Source organism: Rattus norvegicus, chromosome 14 (assembly GCF_036323735.1).
Source record: "Rattus norvegicus strain BN/NHsdMcwi chromosome 14, GRCr8, whole genome shotgun sequence".
NCBI lineage: Eukaryota > Metazoa > Chordata > Mammalia > Rodentia > Muridae > Rattus > Rattus norvegicus.
Genome location: NC_086032.1, coordinates 17,887,068 through 17,907,992, shown reverse-complemented (window position 1 = coordinate 17,907,992; position 20,925 = coordinate 17,887,068). Strand labels below are relative to the sequence as shown.

Genomic DNA, 20,925 nt, shown 5'->3' with positions numbered 1-20,925 from the left:
ACTTTTTTACGTTCTGATCACCTGTGTCTTCAGGGACTAGTCTGTTGTTATTCCATTTCTGGATTATTGAGTCATAAAACAAGCTAGGAAACACTTCTCCCTCCTCCTTCATTATGCATTTCCTCTTGTGTTGGATTGCAGGACTTGTATACCTTCCTGAAGATGAGGACTTAAGATGAGGTCCTAGAAACTAGATTTCTCTCATTGTATAGATATGAAGAAGAATGCTTTTTTGGTCACTGAGTAGTCCCAGTATATATTGGAACCATGGGGTGATTGGGATGAGGTCTTGACAGACGACTCATCCTTTTAGGTTAAGTGAGATAACTGGTCTGCTACTAATTATCAGCCTGTGGTGTCAGAGGAAATATGTTGCAAAGGTGAGGACCATCATTACTGTGCCTGCTCTACTAGTGTCTCCTCTAAAACAGCTCAGACCCGTTTCACACATAGCCTGAGTATGGGGTGAGGACACAAGACTTCTGAGAGTCCTCCACACTTGTTTTTATCGCTCTGGCTTCCTCCCAGTTCACACTTGAGACACTGTAAGCTTTCTAGAAGATCCTAACTTTAAAAAGATGAGGAAGACTTGGAAGCCCGAGTCAACTCCCCCTTCCTCACACGAAGTCTTCACGGCCTCTACATAGAAACATATTTGGGAAGAACAAACCTTGCAACTCAGCTTTTCAAATGTGCCCTGCTTCCCTGCAAACTGAAATGCCCAAATGGGAGACAGAGAGATTAAACTCTTATGTAAAATTTGATGTTTTACATAACTTTAATGAATTGACAAAGCCTTTGGGGGGTTGGGGGAGCTTCAGATGGCAAACATACGCAAGGGATTTAGTTAAACAACTTTTTTTTTTCTTTTTGGCAAGGATGGTATGATTTTGTAATGGGGTAGGAACCAATGAACTGAAAGGTTAGTGTGGTTAATGATCTACAGTTATTGGTTAGAGAAGTATATTAGAGCGAGTTTCTCTGCACACAGACCACCTTTCCTGTCAACCCCACTAGCCTCTGGCACAATGAAGTGGGTAACCTTTCTCCTCCTCCTCTTCATCTCCGGTTCTGCCTTTTCCAGGGGTGTGTTTCGCCGAGAAGCACGTAAGCATTCTATGTTTTCTCATCTCTACTTTTATTTTTCGTAGTAACGGAAGCCAGGTATTTCAAAATTACTTAAATTTTCCTTTGGTGATGATTAATATCACCATTATTATTATTATTATTATTATTATTATTACATTTGCATCTGAGAATCCTTATGTGGTTATATTAATGTATTTTAGATAACTCCGATGACAATAATGGGGGGACTTTGAAAGATTAGTTTTAAAATTTCTTTTAATTAAAATAAAATGCTAGCTAGAATGATTTGAACTATGTCAGATACAGCTGAACTCACTAGTTTCAAAGGGCCTGCCTGCTCTACCTAGCTATACTAAACACGCATAGCCTGTATTAGTAATTTTACGAATGGAGTTTCCACTTATATTTACTTTTATTTCTTATTTACTATTGCCTTAGTAGACATTTACAAACATGACTGAAACATTCCGTCTTGGGTTTGAATGCAAAGTTATAAGCACTTAATGAGTCTTTAAAAATAATAGTTTCGGTGAAAGAATAAAACTCTGAATGTAGTCGAAAGGAATTGCCATCTTCCGATTTTCCTGTAGCGATTGGAGGCTGGGAACTTCAGGGAATAGTTTAAGTGAGTGAAGAGAAGGGTGAAAAGCAGCGTGTTGTAATTTGATGTCTTCAATATTTAAATATGTTTTGTGGTTTTTTTCTCTCCCCCATTCCCACAGACAAGAGTGAGATCGCCCATCGGTTTAAGGACTTGGGAGAACAGCATTTCAAAGGCCTGTAAGTTAAGAGGCTGAAAGTCCACTTAATGTTTTGGATAGTATTAGTTCAGGTTCTAGAAACCCTTTCCCACTTTGAGTGTGCAAATTGTAGAGCAGCACTGTGGAATAGAAATGAGTGCACCGACAGGAATTCTGTGGATCTGTGCTGAGCAAGATGGCAGCCAGAGGACACCAGGCTGTTAAGCACTTAGCGCATGGCAAGTGTAACTGAGAAGTACACGTTCAAATGATATCTAACTTCAATTAAATGTATCTAGCCACGTATGGCTAGTAGCTCCTTTCCTGGAGAGGGAATCTGGAGCCTACATCGAACTTGTTAAGTCTGGAATCTTATTTTTATTTCTGGAAAGGTCTATGAAATATAGTTTTTAGGGGGCAGCTCACTTAGCAGCTCTATGCAGCAAGCTCACACTATCTTGAGAGCATTATTTTGTCTTTCTGTAGTACTGGGACCTTACACATGGGAAGTAAGTGGTCTATACTCAACTCACATCTCCAACCTTAATAAGGTTTTAATGTAGTTAAAAACGAGCAATTTATTTTTTAAAATGTCAATAGTGTCATGCATTTCAACTAACAGAGGTACATGGATTAGAAAAGAAATAACTCAAAGGACTTGCATACTGTCTAGCTTTGACAATGGATATATTTAGGGAGTAATTTGCTCCTCTGTCTCATGTTCACGGATCTATTGACACAAATATGCACTCCAGCATGGTAGAAACCCATATTCCCTTTGTTTGGAAAGACATATGTTCCAGGTTATGCCTCAGAGAGTAGCTGACTGGAATAGGCTTTCTAGATAGTTGTACGAAAGACATACAAAATATGGAAGTATACAAATGCACAATCTGCTGTTTAGGAGAGCCACCTGCCTCCTACTGAGGTTTGCTTTCTGCCTGTCTTTCAGAGTCCTGATTGCCTTTTCCCAGTATCTCCAGAAATGCCCATATGAAGAGCATATCAAATTGGTGCAGGAAGTAACAGACTTTGCAAAAACATGTGTCGCTGATGAGAATGCCGAAAACTGTGACAAGTCCATTGTGAGTACATTCTGATTTCTGAGCATCTACTTTTCTGCCTTTTGTAATTCCGAGTTTTTCAAAGGAAAGCAAATCACGTCTCTCACACTTAAGGCCCAGGGAACACTGTGGAAGAGGGGCAGAGGGATTGGTAAAGCCAGGGCCATGGGAATTTTCCTACGAGACTCCTTTTCCTAGTAATTGCAGAAGCTACACTCACAAAGTCTCACTAATATGACTAAATGTGACCTTGAGAGTGACAGTGACAATACACATGCCAAGGAGGATGAGGGAAAGACCACAAGAACAAAGCTATAGGCAACCAAAGAATGCTGAGAGTAGGAGAAATTGCCTTCTTTGAGGAAGAGTGCACCAACTGTGTATCCAATACCAATGGTCTTCTATAAACATACATATAAATAACCTTATACAGACTAAGCAGGCCACATTTAGGAATGTATATATATATATATATATATATATATATATATATATCTACATAAATGTAATGCATGTAACACAATGAAGGAAAAATAAAGTCATGGATCTGAGAGCAACGGGGGCTTACATGAAAGGGTTAGGAGGGACAAAAGGGAGGGGGGAAATAAAGTAATTTGTTTTATATGCAATTAAAAAGTGGAGTTCCCAGTGATTTAGAAGTTTTGCTTTTTATAGACAGGGCTTCAAAACTGGAGGTCTGGGCTCTTCTGGGCACATAATCTGTGGGCGGCCATGTTTGAATGACCTCCACCCTCTTTCTTCTTACCTCCATCTTGGTTATCTTTCCCTCTCAGCGTGCTGTTAACACATCACACAAAACAGTACAGTTGTACCTCGGTATTCCTAAAAAAAATATGCAATTGACAGTTCAGTAAAATTTCTATGACGTTGAATGATTTCTACAATAAAATTAGTGAGGAAGGAAAGAAATATTTTAAAAATGAAGTCCTTTGAGGGGGATATTTCTAGAATAGAGAGGAGATCTGCATTTTTAACGACTACTAAAAGTAGATGGTGTTATTCCGAAGTTTTACACGGACTGTAGTAAAAACTTAGGCTTCTCCCAGAGGAGCGGAGCCCGCGAGTTGTGTGAACATGTCGCTCCCCATGGCTTTTTTTTTCTCCTTTTAATTATAGTGACTTTGCTCCTAGATTTAGTGCCAGATAGAAAACACGGAAGGCAACCTTCCTCAACGCCGTTAGCTCTTTGCTTCTCGGTTTTATCCACCACACACAATACTGTGGTGCTTGACTCTCAAGAAAGTTACACAGAAATAGGCAAGTCAAAGGAAGGCAAGAGAAGGGAGATTTCTTTATGATTTCCTTTTGCTTCGTGACTTTAAAAAGTAACTTATACATCAAAGGGTATGTCTGCAGGAGTAAGAAAAAAGTAACATTTCATTAACATTTTTTTCTGCTTAAATTTGTTTTAAGTGCATGCAAAGACCACAAAAACTATATACAGTCCAAGGTGTTGTTGATGTTTCAATATAGGTGCATATCCTCTATGTACGTACATGCAAGGTACATGTTTTCTTAACCGAGCTTTATCAGCACATTTGGTTTCGACGCTGACCTTTGGCTATAGAGGAAGTCGGGCACCGGCAGGGATCTGACCCTCTCTGTCTTCCACTTAGCACACTCTCTTCGGAGACAAGTTATGCGCCATTCCAAAGCTTCGCGACAACTACGGTGAACTGGCTGACTGCTGTGCAAAACAAGAGCCCGAAAGAAACGAGTGTTTCCTGCAGCACAAGGATGACAACCCCAACCTGCCACCCTTCCAGAGGCCGGAGGCTGAGGCCATGTGCACCTCCTTCCAGGAGAACCCTACCAGCTTTCTGGGACAGTGAGTACCCAGACATCTATGCTTGAAGATAAAAACGGGGCAATAGCTTAGCCGGTAGCACTTAGGCTGGCAGTCATGGAAACCCCAACACTGAGCCTGGGGATGCATTGGAATGAATTCTAAAAACATAATATCTGATACCACAAAGCTCTACACGGCGACAATCAAACAATGACGTTTTGAACTGGAAAACAGATAGGACCTGTGTGAAATATTCTGAGACTGAGAAATTGCAAAATATTCTGAATACTCTGAAGGTGTTTGTGTGAATGCGTGTGCGTGTGTGCGTGCGTGCATGTGTGTGTGTGTGTGTGTGTGTGTTTGTGTGTGTGTGTGTATGTGTTGGTCTGGATCAATTTCAGTTTAGTCAGCAACATTACATCACCTAAATTTAACTACTTACCAAAAATGCACACATGTTAACATTCACAGACACACACATACCCACACACATACACACACATACACAGACACACACAGACACAGACACACACAGACACAGACACACACACAGACACACACACACAGACACACACACAGACAGACACAAACACAGACACACACACAGACACACACACAGACACACACAGACACACACAGATACAGACACACACAGACACAGATACACACACACACACACACACACACACACACAAACACACACCCCTCTCTTTTCTCACTTAACAAGAGACAAAGACCATCACTCCCGGGTAGCCACACTGAGTGAAACTGGCCAATTACAAATTCCACATATATGGGAAGGTATGGGTTGACTTTAATAATTTCCGTAGTGTTCTGTGCTGTGGGAAATGACTGCCTATGTTCTTCTTCTTCCTCTTCCCATAATTCAGCTATTTGCATGAAGTTGCCAGGAGACATCCTTATTTCTATGCCCCAGAACTCCTTTACTATGCTGAGAAATACAATGAGGTTCTGACCCAGTGCTGCACAGAGTCTGACAAAGCAGCCTGCCTGACACCGAAGGTAATCCCTGGAAAGACGCAAGAAATATCTGCCTCGTAGTCCAACCTCCAATCTTATGGCTAGATTCAGGAGACTCGACTTTCTGAATGAAACGTCTCTTCCCTCTTAAGTTACCAGTGGATTTTTGTTCTCATACCTTCCAAAATGTAGCAGTGGTCTGAGAGAGGGAATTCTTGTATATGTGTTCCTTGTCCTTTCATTCTTTATGGTAATGATGTGTGCAGTAGAATGTTCTTTGTCAAATTGTGCAGAGGTGTCTAGGGTTTTCTGTTTGCTTGTTTTGGCTTTTATCTTTTTGACTTTCTCTGAGACATTTTACTGGAGTTAAAATTCAAAGCAGAGAATTTTTACTGAGGCCAGAAGTTGAAATTCCTTCTTTCCTTCCATAAATATTTGTTACGCATCATTTGGTTTGTAGAGGCACTTACTGATTTTATGAAAGTTGATGGAGGAAGGACTGCAATGAATTAGTCACAAAATTAAAAAGTCAGTACAGGCATAGGTCCCAGGGCATCGCCTAGGACAGGGTAATCCTCCCTTGGCAATGTCTCCAAGGTGCTTTTCCTAGATGCTAAGAACAGATCGATTTTCTTTTCCTTTAGGTATCAAAATAATTATTTGCTAAAAGGGACTATTGTGAACTGAGATATAAATTACCTTTTTAAATTTTCACTTGAATGGAAGGTACAACTAATGGTAGAATTCTTACCTAGCATGCACACGATTTCAACTCCTCCCCACCCAAACCAATTGTTTTGGCACAGGGCTGTGGGGAACTTTGAAAGGGGCCTCTCTCTCTCTCTCTCTCTCTCTCTCTCTCTCTCTCTCTCTCTGTGTGTGTGTGTGTGTGTGTGTGTGTAAAAATAACCTTTCCAATTTTTTCAACTGGATTTCTTTTGGTAGCTTGATGCCGTGAAAGAGAAAGCACTGGTCGCAGCTGTCCGTCAGAGGATGAAGTGCTCCAGTATGCAGAGATTTGGAGAGAGAGCCTTCAAAGCCTGGTATATGAATTTTCTTTAATATCACAGTCCACATCTTTCTGATGATAGCTGTCCAATCCAAAAGGCTGTGCCTTTATAAGGCACTTTATGAAAAGACGATAGAGGTGAAATCGGATTAATAGTAGTAAGTTGACATTTTTGTCTCATGCTTTATTTTAAATTATCAAAGAATTTAGAAGACTTTTGTTTTTTTCCTAAAAGAAGACAGGTATTTAAAATCTCATTTGCTTATAAAGACTGGGACTCATTTTCAAAGCTTAAGGAATGTAGTCAAGGTGATTAATTTACTTAAGTTGTGTTCTCCCAGGCTAAAAGTGACTGTTTTATGTCCTGATAATTGAATTTAGCCATCAAAGAAGCTGGAGTTATTACTTTGAATTTTATTACAACTCCAACTGTGTTTTTTTTTTTTAACTTTTTTTTTTTTTTCTCTGAGCTAGGGACTGAACCCAGGGCCTTGCGCTTGCTGGGCAAGTGCTCTACCACTGAGCTAAATCCCCAACCCCCCAACTGTGTTCTTAATCTCATGTTTCTGTTTGATACTCTCTTTGCTTCTATATGCTGTAGCTGAGCCTGGGGTGTATTCTTTAATGTAGAAGGCAAGAAAGACATGCTTGCCTTTCTAGCGCCTCACCTGTTAGTCGTTAATGAATCAACGTAATAGAAAAGAACGAGGAGATGACGTCGTCGTGTGGGTTCTCTGGAAACCGTCAGCACAATTATCCTCACGAAGTCATTCCTACTATCCGAATTATCACAGCCAACCAAATCAACACACGAGGCAACTTCAGTATCAAACAATACACTGTTGTGCAGGCCGTGACTGGCTCTTGCAAAGGAGTCTCTTTATTGGAGTTAAGGAACTGAAAATGATCTTGGAATGAGAGTCTTGGCTTGTGCCATAGAACTTAGAGGCTGTCTGCCGGAACAGTTTCTTGGCGGGAGGATGCATGGTTAGAACTCTCTAAGCTCTCTGGAAGTTAAGAATTTTGTTTCCCCCATCAGGAACTTTAGAATTCAGAGAACTATGTCTTGTGAGGAAAGATGACGAATCTTCAGTTCCAGATGAGAAAATGCTTTCATGCCATTATGTAACTTAATCTCCCAGATCCTTTGATTCTGCCCGTTGTAACACTCTAAAAGCTAAGCAGGTTGCTGGTGGTCACAATGCTAAGACCGGGTCAAGCCAAAAAACGGAAGTCAGATAAGGCCTTAACACTTGGCTGATGCCCCTTTGGGGAAAATCTCTGTTTTTCATTTAATGAGGCCTTACCTTTCCATGGACCGTCCCCATTCTTTTAGTAGATAGATCCACTAAAGAAAACCATAACTATCATGCCAGGCTAGCATTGCAAGAACTAGTGGATTTTTATAATTTGATCACTTAAGTCGGGTTTTAACTTCAAAACCAGTTTATAACAAATTTCGAACTTGTTATAAGTGGCGCCTTTTTTACTGCTTTCCTCCAAATACACTATGATAATAATTCCTTGATGGGGTTTCTTTTTTCCTTTTTCAGGGCAGTAGCTCGTATGAGCCAGCGATTCCCCAATGCTGAGTTCGCAGAAATCACCAAATTGGCAACAGACCTCACCAAAATCAACAAGGAGTGCTGTCACGGCGACCTGTTGGAATGCGCGGATGACAGGGTAAAGAGGGGGATTGCAGGCTCAGTCAGTGAATGCAAGTGTTTGGCTTCACCCGAGATCACTGATGGCTGCTGGTGTGACCGTTAATCTGCCAAGCTCTCCTTGGTTGGTGCCACTTTCCAGAAAAAAACAAAAACAAAAACAAAAACAAAACAGAAAACAGAAACAACAGCAAAAGGTTTTCTGAATTATTAAATGATCCAAAACTCCTTTCTTCAGTCACACTTTGAGAAAGGTGTTAATGAACGGGAACTAGTCACAGATGTAGTTTTTTTTTCTTTTTTTTAAAGATGTTTAAGATTTTGGGAAGAGAAACGGGGCTAGGGATCTCACAGAGTGGAGAGGCTCTTAAAAATGTGTTTATCCTTCGGTAGTCTTTCCTCTAATTAACTGTGTACGTTAAGCACATAAAAAAATTCACTGTGATCTCATTTTCTCCCACCTCGTCCTGCTAGCTCCCTCCCCTCCCCTCTCCAAAGACTAAAAATATAACCAAACATCAGAATGCTTTTCTGCCATAGAACCTTCTGGAGAACTCAAGACAGATGTTTTGTGTGTTATGAGCAAGGCCTGTAATTGTGCTCATTACTGGTTGTTTAATTATACTTCATATTTTAATGAGTTATTTAGTTTCAAAATGACTACCCTTAACTTGGGAGGAATTTAAAAAAAAAAAAAAGCACTAACTTTTATAGAAAAAGTGACCTGATTTATCACAGTCTCTCTGACATAAACTTAATAAATAATTAAAACAAATTCATTTAACTAAATACATACCTTGTTTCTGAACAGTCATTCTCAAATCCCATTGGGATGTTCTGGTCATAGTACTGAAGCACTTCGTGGCTGAGAATGTGTTTCTAGAAGCCACTTTGGTTGCGAATGGCTCAGAGCAGGATGGATAGGCTATCCCCGCCCAACAGTGGTGCGGGGATAAAATGTAGCCAAGAGAATTTCTCTGAAACCTTTGCCTTCCGTTCTCACAGGCGGAACTTGCCAAGTACATGTGTGAGAACCAGGCCACTATCTCCAGCAAACTGCAGGCTTGCTGTGATAAGCCAGTGCTGCAGAAATCCCAGTGTCTCGCTGAGATAGAACATGACAACATTCCTGCCGATCTGCCCTCAATAGCTGCTGACTTTGTTGAGGATAAGGAAGTGTGTAAGAACTATGCTGAGGCCAAGGATGTCTTCCTGGGCACGTGAGTAGATGCCTTTCTCTTCGTGGCTTTGGCGAAGCTGTGCGGTGTAGGAGGCTACACCAGGCTCCTTGTCCAGGTGTTAGCAGGTGTTAGCCTTTAAAGTTTCCTTGAAAAGCATTTTAAGGAACTCAAAGCATTTTTTTTTAATGAAATCATAACGCATTCAGCATAAACTCAATGTTCTTTACTTCATAGGACTATTTCTGGAAATATTCTATGAGTATATAAATTGTATGTGCCACTTAATCATTCTTATGGGCATTTTTCTTGAAATTCTCATGTATAGGAATATATTACCTATGTATCTACTTACCTATCGAGCCATATCTATTCATTTCTGGGATGACAGCAAGGATATCTATCTATCCCTCTGTATGTATATATGCCCACATGACACTTAGTTCTTTCATACTTGGTTGAGAAGACCGGAATGTCACAGTGTGGCAAGGCACGATACAACGAATAACAAATGACAATATGTTTTCAGGAAGTGCAATCCTTATTTCCATCCTACTAACGGAGAGGTTGATGCACTCTGATAGTAAGTTGCCCAGGCAGAATACTAAAATAGCTTGCAGTGGTGGAGCTGAACCTGGGAAGGGTTCTCTCTGGGTCCCACGTCTTTGCTGCTTAGTCCTTGCTGCGAGCCAACACAGGGTGGCTGGGATGAGAATCTCTATTGAGATTGGTCAGGGACTCTATGACACGCCCCCTTATTCAGCTCAGCCTATGTTCGCCTCAATTAGGTTTTTGTATGAATATTCAAGAAGGCACCCCGATTACTCCGTGTCCCTGCTGCTGAGACTTGCTAAGAAATATGAAGCCACACTGGAGAAGTGCTGTGCTGAAGGCGATCCTCCTGCCTGCTACGGCACAGTGGTAGGTTTCCGCGAGCCAGGAACACTCACGGTGCTGGTGGGGCTTTCTGTCAGGAGAAAAGAAGAGATGAATTCATGATCATAGATACGTAGGTCAATCCTGATGTTTTCTTGAGATAGAGGCAAGTTCGAGCTCTTAAAGTTTCCTTCAACATTGCAGGATAAACTCTTTGGGTAAAATATAAGGAAACTAGAATGACCACTCTAGGGAAGGAAGGTTCAAAGAGAGGGAGGGATCTTTGCTTACATAAAACCTTTGTTGTAGCCTTCCCTTTTTCAGACGCCTGAGAATAAAATTAGAGAATAAGTTCAATTGCCAATTAAAAGTGATTGATTTAACTTAGGCTTGAAAAGACCATTAACCTGTCCCACCATACTGTCAACTATTAGAATTAATATCTCAAAGGAATTCGAGAACTCTACTTCTTTAAATGACATTTTGGAGAAGGTTTTGGAGTAGTATTATGAGAAGTTGTGTTTGCAGGTTTGTTGTGGGTGGGGATGTCGGGACTCCTGTCAGCACATATTGGTTTCTGAATCATCTGGGACCAGAAGGGAGTCAGACTTTACAAAGAAACTGCCCGAATACCAGACACCACTCTGTGATTTAGGCTGGGGTGGATGCTCATATCTCAGAGACCTCAAGATCCAACTGGAGAGATTGCTATAAGTGAAGGTCACCATCTAGGGGACTTCTGTGCACTAGGTGCTGTTTTGATTTCATCCACTTAGTGGGTTAAGAGACCAGTGCTGGTGCTGAGGACAGTTAGTGCTGTAGGGTTGTAGACAGGATCAGTCTGAAACTTGGATGTGGGAAGAAAAATCACACAACAAGAAAATACAGCAGGTGGCCTGCTTCAAACGCAGCCATTAAATCCCAGAGCCTGAGGATTCTCATTTGATTTGTGCCAAAAGACCTTGCAAATAAAAGGGACAATTTAAATGCAAGATGGGAAATGTGGCAAAAAGGTCTCCTGGCTTGTCTTTGTATAGAGGGACAGCAGTAGTACAAAGTGACCTACTTTGGGCTCTCAGGAAGGGGCCTGTAAACACAATTCTTTTATCTTGCAGCTTGCAGAATTTCAGCCTCTTGTAGAAGAACCTAAGAACTTGGTCAAAACTAACTGTGAGCTTTACGAGAAGCTTGGAGAGTATGGATTCCAAAACGCGTGAGTAGTTTTTTTCCTTGATCAACTTGTAATTATTTAAAACATTATATAGGCCATCCAGCATATGGATTTCACAATGAAAACACACTATATATAATCCATATCTATCAAAAAATTCTGGGAACTTCGTTGGAGGGATGAGGAGGACTGTATCCCTGTGTAATATAAACACTGGTCTCTTGGGAGTAGACGTTTTGAGGACTCAGCAAATCTTGATACATTGGAAGTGGAAGCGTCCTTCAAGGGTTAGGTGGAGTTTATGAGCAAACAGAACAATACTTAGTAGAAAAGGGAGAAGCATGCTTAGGCAGCAGAAACTCAAGAACTGATAGAAATGCTGAACACAAAAACATAACAAAAGATTTAGATAATATGGAAATATTACACGAATAAAGAGTTCATTTGGGAAAACATTGGAATTTGGGGGTTACATCTAAACCTATGTAGTTGTGTCCTTGTCTTCCTATGGAATTTCACTCCTAGAGATAGAGACTGAGTGGCCTTCCACAGTGGTATCCCAATTCCATAGGGCTTTATCTATGGAAGTAAAGTGAGCATGCTGGAAGAGACCCGTGATTCCTTGTTCATTTCATATACAGTATTAGCATTCTTTTAACTCTGGAGTTTGGAGAAGGCACTTCTATACCTGAATACGCTGACCTTTATTGCTGATGGTACACTGTTAAATGCAAGATGTTATCAATTGCTAGATAGCGTGTCAGGCAGAAATTATTTTCTTTCATTTAATTGGTGCATGCTTTCTATTAAATCATCTCTCTTTTCACCACTTCCTTTGAGCTTGTCACAATGCTGGTATGTGTACGTTTGTGACAGAGTCTATTTAAAGCAGCATGGAGTACATTAATACCATCGGGCTAGAGAAACAATACTTCCTTGTGATTCTAGTACAGATTTAAGACTAAGATCTTACGCTCCAAGTAGTTTTTGCATCTACTTGGTTTCTTAGGACAAGGTCTTCCTCCAGTACTATGCTATCACTCCAGAAGTAAAGATACTTTGATTAGTGGGGGAAAAAAATCTTAATTGGTTTGGGCGAATCTTCTTGAAATATATTACATCAGGCCAGTTTTCTGTCTGGATTAAACCATGTAAGTTATTGTAAGTAATAACTTTTTGTTACACAGCATTCTGGTTCGATACACCCAGAAAGCACCTCAGGTGTCGACCCCAACTCTCGTGGAGGCAGCAAGAAACCTGGGAAGAGTGGGCACCAAGTGTTGTACCCTTCCTGAAGCTCAGAGACTGCCCTGTGTGGAAGACTATGTGAGTCTTTTAAACAACATCAAAGTTAACAGGGGACAGGCTGTTGTCCTCAGACCTTGATAAATCTAACTTTCAGGAGCAAGGGGGTTCTAATATGTGCTTACGTGTGTATAGTATCCGGGTCATACCCTCTCTCCCATATCTAACTAAGATATTGAAACAGTTTTTAATAAGTCTCACATGTGCAGTTTCAAAGATATATAAATTACCAAACTGGGCAAGGCTCGCTTCATAGTGGCTAGTCCAACATGACAGTTTTTAGTGCACCGGAGAGCGGATGTTTGTGGAATGCTTGTGACCTTCCCTCTCCGCTTGTCTCTTCTTTAGCTGTCTGCCATCCTGAACCGTCTGTGTGTGCTGCATGAGAAGACCCCAGTGAGCGAGAAGGTCACCAAGTGCTGTAGTGGGTCCCTGGTGGAAAGACGGCCATGTTTCTCTGCTCTGACAGTTGACGAGACATATGTCCCCAAAGAGTTTAAAGCTGAGACCTTCACCTTCCACTCTGATATCTGCACACTCCCAGACAAGGAGAAGCAGATAAAGAAGCAAACGTGAGGATATATTCTTTCGCATCTCTCTGTTTTCATATTGCATATGTATTGACAGTGAGAACCGTCAACTGGACAATTTTTCTTTTTTGATGCCGTGGTTAGAGTCCTTCAAGAGAAGTGTTTAGATGCTGGCATCACTAAGTTGAAGAAGTGTCAAAGTTCTTTTGTCTACGTGAAAATTTTTTTGTATTAAAATCTTTCATTCAACTTATTTTTATCACCGTGGGTAGAAACCACAGTAGAATACAATTCTAGGGGAGGCACAATAGAAAAACCGAAACACTCGTTCATGGAAATAGGTAGAAATATGCTGGTCACGGAAACCATAGGAGTATTTATTTCAAGGTATGAGAAACTCACTGAAAATGTTCCACGAAGAAGCCACGCCAGAGGCTGGACAAGATCGTGGGTGTGACTTTTGAGAATAGAATAAGAAACAGCTGGAAATGCAATAGGGGGCTCGAACCCCACCAAAGGGAGAGGCTCCAATAGCACAGAATGTAGCAGGGTATTGTCATCACCTTTGGGGACGTGTCACCATGGTCCCCAGACAGAGTTACAGAACTCACCCCCTACACAGCTCTTTTTCCAGTAGTTTGTACCACAGATGTCAATCACGAGGAGCCAGCAATCTCCTTCTGCTTGCCTTGTCAGTTTCTACAGCCTCCCCATTACTACTTTCAAATGGGGCAAAAATTCATTTATTAAGTGCAAAGACGTAAGTTTACCTTGAGATTTCCTGAAACTACGTAAAACACAGCGTGACCGGCACTGATTATTCTATGTGATCTAGTCCTGGCAAAATGGCTAACAAAGCAGTAACTCGAATGCACCGTCAAGGAAGGTTCCTAAGGTTGGCACTGGCATCGCTCCTCAAAGCCAAAGTTACTTGGCTCCCAGATTTAGGACCTTAAACTGTGGCCTCGCCATCCTTCCCGTCTTATTTTCCTGCACCGGAGTGAATGTCTCCTTGCTGTCCTTGCTTTCTGTCCTGCTGCAGGGCTCTCGCTGAGCTGGTGAAACACAAGCCCAAGGCCACAGAAGATCAGCTGAAGACGGTGATGGGTGACTTCGCACAATTCGTGGACAAGTGTTGCAAGGCTGCCGACAAGGATAACTGCTTCGCCACTGAGGTAACAAATGTCTTCTCCATTTTGATTTGTGAGCCTTCCATTTTCTGTGCACTTGGTCAGGTTTAGAGCTCCGGAACTCACATACTGGTTAATGTGATCAATCCAGATTTTGTTTGCTACACAACTGTAGTAGAAACCGACTTACGTAGCTCTTAATTTTTATCTTCTACCACACTGCTGCATATTACATGGTTATTATCACTATTTGGTTTCAAATTTGTGACGCATACGAACATGGTTGGAAATACTTGTAAAGCCCAGAATCGCTAACTCATTTAAGCCTTGCCCTGAAATGCTACTTTTTGAACTGAGTTATTTTATACACTAATGGAGAACATTTACCATTCAATGTCTGAATCATTTCACATTCCCTCCGGTGCCCTAACAACAGTTTATCCTTTTATTTTGGACACAACAGATGTCAGAGAGCCTGTTTTAAGAATTCCAATGGAACTGTAATTAAGCAAGGCCAGGCACATGCATTTACCATGTATCATCACCGATGGCTATGGAAGTGCAAACCCTAATAGTCCTGCTAATATTTTTCTAACATCCACCATTTTTTCCTGGTCAGGGGCCAAACCTTGTTGCTAGAAGCAAAGAAGCCTTAGCCTAAACACATCACAACCATCTCAGGTAACTATACTCGGGAATTTTAAAACACAATCATAATCATTTTTCCTAAAACGATCAAGATCGATAAGCATTTGCCAAGAGCCACATGGATAAGCGCCAGCCGGCACTCTTAGGTCCTCTCGTATGGTCGTCAATTTGGGTTCCATTTGTAGATAAGAAACTGAACACATAAAGGTCTAGGTTAATGTACTTTACACAAGAGGCAACCAAACCAGGGAGAGAAGACACCAAAATTAAAAATTCAAAAGAGCCACAGAGTTGATCGTGGTTTTGCTCTGGCTTACAGCAACCACTATGTAGAGTCGCCCATGTTAGCCCAACCTAGAGTATCCTCTGAATGAAGCTGAAACCAGATGAATGAACATTTTTGGGTCAAAACATTTGTGTATCAATGATTCCATGTAGTTTGACCCAATAGTTCTGTGAACTCATTTCACCAGAAGATACAGTGGGTTCTGTTTCATAAGTGATCTGCTTTCAAATTTCTGATGTGCCACATGCTAAACTTTAACAGAATTTATCTTCTTATGACAAAGCAGCCTCCTTTGAACATATAGATGGCTACATGGCTATGTTGACCAATTCTGTTTGGAGTCTTTTGGAAGAGAATTTTAAGAATTGGGTGATAATGGAAGACTTTGGTAAAAAATTGTGTCTCCATATGAAAACAAAAACTTACTTTTTATTTAAGCAAAGAACCAATAGCTATAAGGCTATTTCAAAATCACTTCAGTTTTAGAAAGAATTGGGAGTTTTGCATCATTTTGAGAAGACAGCTTTCCTTTGTAATAAATTAAGTAATAAGCAGGTGCCCAGAAATGGTGAGACCTCTGACTTTGACACTTGAGGGGACCAGTGATGAAGAGGGGGGTGTCACAATAAATATCAGTGTGTCATCTGCCCACCAAGTCACGAATATCAGCTAAGACTAGGTCATGTGTAGTCTGTCTACGCCAGTAAACATTGCAAAAAGAACCTAAGACACTCAACATTCTAGAAACAGATTTGGAAAACATATTCCATTTTACCAAGAACACTTCCGTTTCTCTTTGTGTTTTCCAGGCTACCCTGAGAAAAAAAGACATGAAGACTCAGGACTCATCTCTTCTGTTGGTGTAAAACCAACACCCTAAGGAACACAAATTTCTTTGAACATTTGACTTCTTTTCTCTGTGCCGCAATTAATAAAAAATAGAAAGAATATACTCTGTGGTTCAGAAGTCTGTCTTCCAACAGCGCGTCTCACCCTAGCAGGCTCTAAGGCTGGGGGAAACCCTCAGTTTCCTCCCTTCATCTCAGCAGAGATACGAGCTCCATATGGGCAACACAATGGAAGTAAATGTTAATATTCTCCCAAGTTATGTGCAGTGAGCACAGAAACCAATGTTCCAACATCACGGGAATTCTGAACGAGAGCTTGCCTTTGTCGGTGGGAATGAGTTGGGGTTGGGGACAAAGGAGATAGGAATGGCTTTAAAGGTGACTAGTTGAACTGGTAAAGTAAGATGAGTTGAGGAAAAAAAATAATTCAAGATGAGAGGAGAAAGGCTTGAGAAGCCCTGCTGGAATCAGAAACTGGGTGATCTGGAGGGGTACTGAAGCACACTGGATTTGACGAACCCTAAGAGTCACACAGTCAAAGATTCGTGTTAAAATCTAGGTGCCACTTTCACTGCTAGGCTCTTTTGTTTGTTCCAGGCATCAGTTGCTCATATAGACTATGAATTTTATAGACTTATCCAACACTGGGTATGAGTTTACATACATAGTCATTTATAGCCATGTGAAATTTTTACTGTGTACGTGGCTTTAGCTTGTGCATATTATTCTACAACTGGCTCTTTTTTATTTATTTATTTATTTTTTTTATTATCTTGAGTATTTCTTATATACATTTCAAGTGTTATTCCCTTTCCTGGTTTCCGGACAGACATCACCCTCCCCCCTCCCCTTCCTTGTGGGTGTTCCCCTCCCAAACCTCCCCCCATTGCCACCCTCCCCGCATAGTCTAGTTCACTGGGGGTTCAGTCTTAGCAGGACCCAGGGCTTCCCCTTCCACTGGTGCTCTTACTAGGATATTCATTGCTACCTATGGGGACAGAGTCCAGGGTCAGTCCATGTATAGTCTTTAGGTAGTGGCTTAGTCCCTGGAAGCTCTGGTTGCTTGACATTGTTGTACTTTTGGGGTCTCGAGCACCTTCAAACTCTTCCAGTTCTTTCTCTGATTCCTTCAACAGGGGACCTATTCTCAGTTCAGTGGTTTGCTGCTGGCATTCGCCTCTGTATTTGCTGTATTCTGGCTGTGTCTCTCAGGAGCGATCTACATCCGGCTCCTGTCGGTCTGCACTTCTTTGCTTCATCCATCTTGTCTAATTGGGTGGCTGTATATGTATGGGCCACCTGTGGGGCAGGCTCTGAATGGGTGTTCCTTCAGTCTCTGTTTTAATCTTTGCCTCTCCCTTCCCTGCCAAGGGTATTCTTTTTCCTCATTTAAAGAAGGAGTGAAGCATTCACATTTTGATCATCCGTCTTGAGTTTCCTTTGTTCTAGGGATCTAGGGTAATTCAAGCATTTGGGCTAATAGCCACTTATCAATGAGTGCATACCATGTATGTCTTTCTGTGAGTGGGTTAGCTCACTCAGGATGATATTTTCCAGTTCCAACCATTTGCCTACGAATTTCATAAACTCGTTGTTTTTGATAGCTGAGTAATATTCCATTGTGTAGATGTACCACATTTTCTGTATCCATTCCTTTGTTGAAGGGCATCTGGGTTCTTTCCAGTTTCTGGCTATTATAAATAAGGCTGCGATGAACATAGTGGAGCACGTGTCTCTTTTATATGTTGAGGCATCTTTTGGGTATATGCCCAAGAGAGGTATGGCTGGATCCTCAGGCAGTTCAATGTCCAATTTTCTGAGGAACCTCCAGACTGATTTCCAGAATGGTTTTACCAGTCTGCAATCCCACCAACAATGGAGGAGTGTTCCTCTTTCTCCGCATCCTCGCCAGCATCTACTGTCACCTGAGTTTTTGATCTTAGCCATTCTCACTGGTGTGAGGTGAAATCTCAGGCTACAACTGGCTCTTAATCCTCCCTTACAGTTTCACTTTAAGCATAGTACTTGAAGCGGTCATGAGACCATGTGTAAAGAGAGGTCCTTTTCAATCCTCTTAAGCCTGCATCCTCCTTTCTCTCAACCTGAGCTTTGGCCTCCTGGTAAAAGTATCAAAGAGAGAAAAAGACTGGGAAAGGTGGAATGGAGATTGGGCCCTGACCTGATAGAAACCTGCTAATGGAGCTAATTTAGCCAGATAATTTGAATAAGGTGTTGCTATTCAACTGGTCCAATAATGGACCAGGCATGGAAGCACTATCTGGAGGGCACCGGCTCAGACCCACTCTGACATACCAAACGGGAACTTAAAACTTTGAGAGAATTATGCCTCCCAGTGCACTATTTCCTGAGCCAGTTCTGCTTTTTGTGGAGTCAACACACAGAACTAAAGAGCCCAGTGCACTCTGTTTTTGAGAGGGAATCCATGGGAAAATAATTTCTATCTGTCTGTCATCTGTCTGCTGGTCTCTGTATTTTCCCTCATGATCCAGAAGGCTGGGCTACTAGAACGCAGCAGGCTTACTGGGGTGTGTGTGTGTGTGTGTGTGTGTGTGTGTGTGTGTGTGTGTGTGTGTGTGTGTGTGCTAGAGCTGGTCTCATAGAACACTGGGAACATGGGGAACATGTTAAGCTGTCAGCATGATTTAATACAGGGTTTTAGGTTGATTTTTTATTTCGTTAAAGGCAGTGTTTGCCAAGTTTCTTCACCGTGAAGTTATTACTTTCCCCCTTGCATAGGCTTTCTGGGGGAAGCAAACCATTAAATACAGCTCTCCCCAATGTGAGACATGAAAAGCATTAAGCTTCTGGAAGGGGGAACGGTCCTGGTTCCTTTTATTAGAGAATGGTATTGCAAAGATCAGTGTACTGACTCTGCCCCTCTCTAGTGAGGACTCACTGTTTCTATAACTTTGCAGAATAGAACTAGGAAACCAAGTATGTAGACATACACACACATCCTCTATCTGCGTATATACCCATCTACTCATCTACCCATCTACCCATCTCCCCTTTTTCCCATTTACCCATCTATCCATCTACCCATCTAACCATCTACCTATTTACCCATCTACACATCTACCCTTCTACCCATCTACCCCTCTACCCCTCTACCCATCTACCCATCTACTCGTCTCCCCTTCTACCCGTCTCCCCTTCTACCCATCTACCCATCTCCCCTTCTACCCATCTCCCCTTCTACCCATCTCCCCTTCTACCCATCTCCCCTTCTACCCATCTACCCATCTACCCGTCTACCCTTCTACCCATCTACCCGTCTACCCTTCTACCCATCTACCCATCTATCCATTTCCCCTTCTACCCATTTCCTCTTCTACCCATCTACCCATCTCCCCTTCTACCTGTCTCCCCTTCTACCCATCTACCCATCTACCTGTCTACCCATCTACCCTTCTACCCGTCTCCCCTTCTACCCATCTACCCATCTATCTATCCATCCATCCACCTATCTATCTATCTATCTATCTATCTGTCTGTCTGTCTGTCTGTCTGTCTGTCTGTCTATCTGTCATCTATCTATCATCTATTTATCTATGCACATAAAAGTTTCAACTGATAATTCTGACTCTTTTCAGAGCCATGAGGCTCAGTCCAACTTTCTTCTTGCTGATCGATCTATAAGTCTCCTTTTGATAGTGAGGACTTGTCTCCCACTCTCTTCCCTCGACTTATGTATTTGTTTAAACCCTGGGCCCTTGCTAAGGAGCGTCAGGGTTATTGCTCGATACTTCCATAAGAACTATTAACAACTAGAATACAGATTTCTTACATGGGATTTCTTTTGTCTTTAACCTTATAGTTTTTAGGCAAAACATCGTTTTCCAAAGTTACTTGGGACAATTCTGTTATTTTCTCCATGTTCTTCAGTGAGGTTATGGGATGGTTTATTTTGAATCACATATGCATTGGATACAAGACAGATTTAGGCTCTGTCTTTTGACTGATTCTTTGGCTTGTATTGCACAGATAAGCCATTGTGTTTCCTATATTTCAGTAGAGAAGCCTCTGTTGATAGTATAGAAAGGTGGCAGAGACAATAGCAAGCATCCCTTTCCCAGTCCACTCTCTGCCAATGTTATCTAGGGCACTCGTTCCCATCTCTCCACAAATTCCACCTCAACTGTCTCTCAGTCACCAGGAGTGGCATGCCTACATCCTCCCAGGGCTTTGAAGACTATTTCTCTGTCACTCTTTTGGGCCTTTTTAGTGGGCCTTATCGGGCTTTCTTCAGTGTGTCTTGTTTCCTCAAGCTGGTGTTACACTTGCAGGAATATAACGACTTCCCTTACCTTATAGTTGGCCTTGTAACTTTTCTTTTGTGACTGTAAGACATAGGTGTAGTGACTAACAACACTGAACACAGAGAGAATGGACTAGGACTTTAGAAGTATAGAAGGTATAGAAGTCATATTACTAGATGTTTATGTTAAGGAAATTAAATAGAACACTCCCATGACCAGAGACTTGCACTGTGGTTTTCTTCGAAGCCATATAACAATAACATCTAAGTGAGTTAACAGAGGCCAGAATTCACAGTGACATCATCAGTGGCAGAGT

At 41.6% G+C, this 20,925-nt stretch overlaps 1 protein-coding gene across 2 annotated transcripts; it reads left to right on the top strand.

Moving 5' to 3' along the window:
• The first annotated feature begins 949 nt into the window (after positions 1-949).
• Alb (albumin) lies at positions 950-16,429 on the top strand. 2 transcript variants are annotated; one of them, NM_134326.2, is made up of 15 exons: positions 1,014-1,107; positions 1,812-1,869; positions 2,782-2,914; positions 4,531-4,742; positions 5,594-5,726; positions 6,630-6,727; positions 8,247-8,376; positions 9,363-9,577; positions 10,324-10,456; positions 11,527-11,624; positions 12,770-12,908; positions 13,236-13,459; positions 14,460-14,592; positions 15,167-15,228; positions 16,291-16,429. In NM_134326.2, exons 1-14 carry the CDS (start codon positions 1,029-1,031, stop codon positions 15,206-15,208), a joined length of 1,827 nt encoding a protein of 608 aa, NP_599153.2. In that variant the 5' UTR covers positions 1,014-1,028; the 3' UTR covers positions 15,209-15,228; positions 16,291-16,429. The 2 variants fall into 2 exon arrangements, with proteins under 2 accessions (XP_063128922.1, NP_599153.2); XM_063272852.1 differs by lacking the exon at positions 16,291-16,429 and having other exon boundaries at positions 950-1,107; positions 15,167-15,232.
• The last annotated feature ends 4,496 nt before the right edge of the window (positions 16,430-20,925 follow it).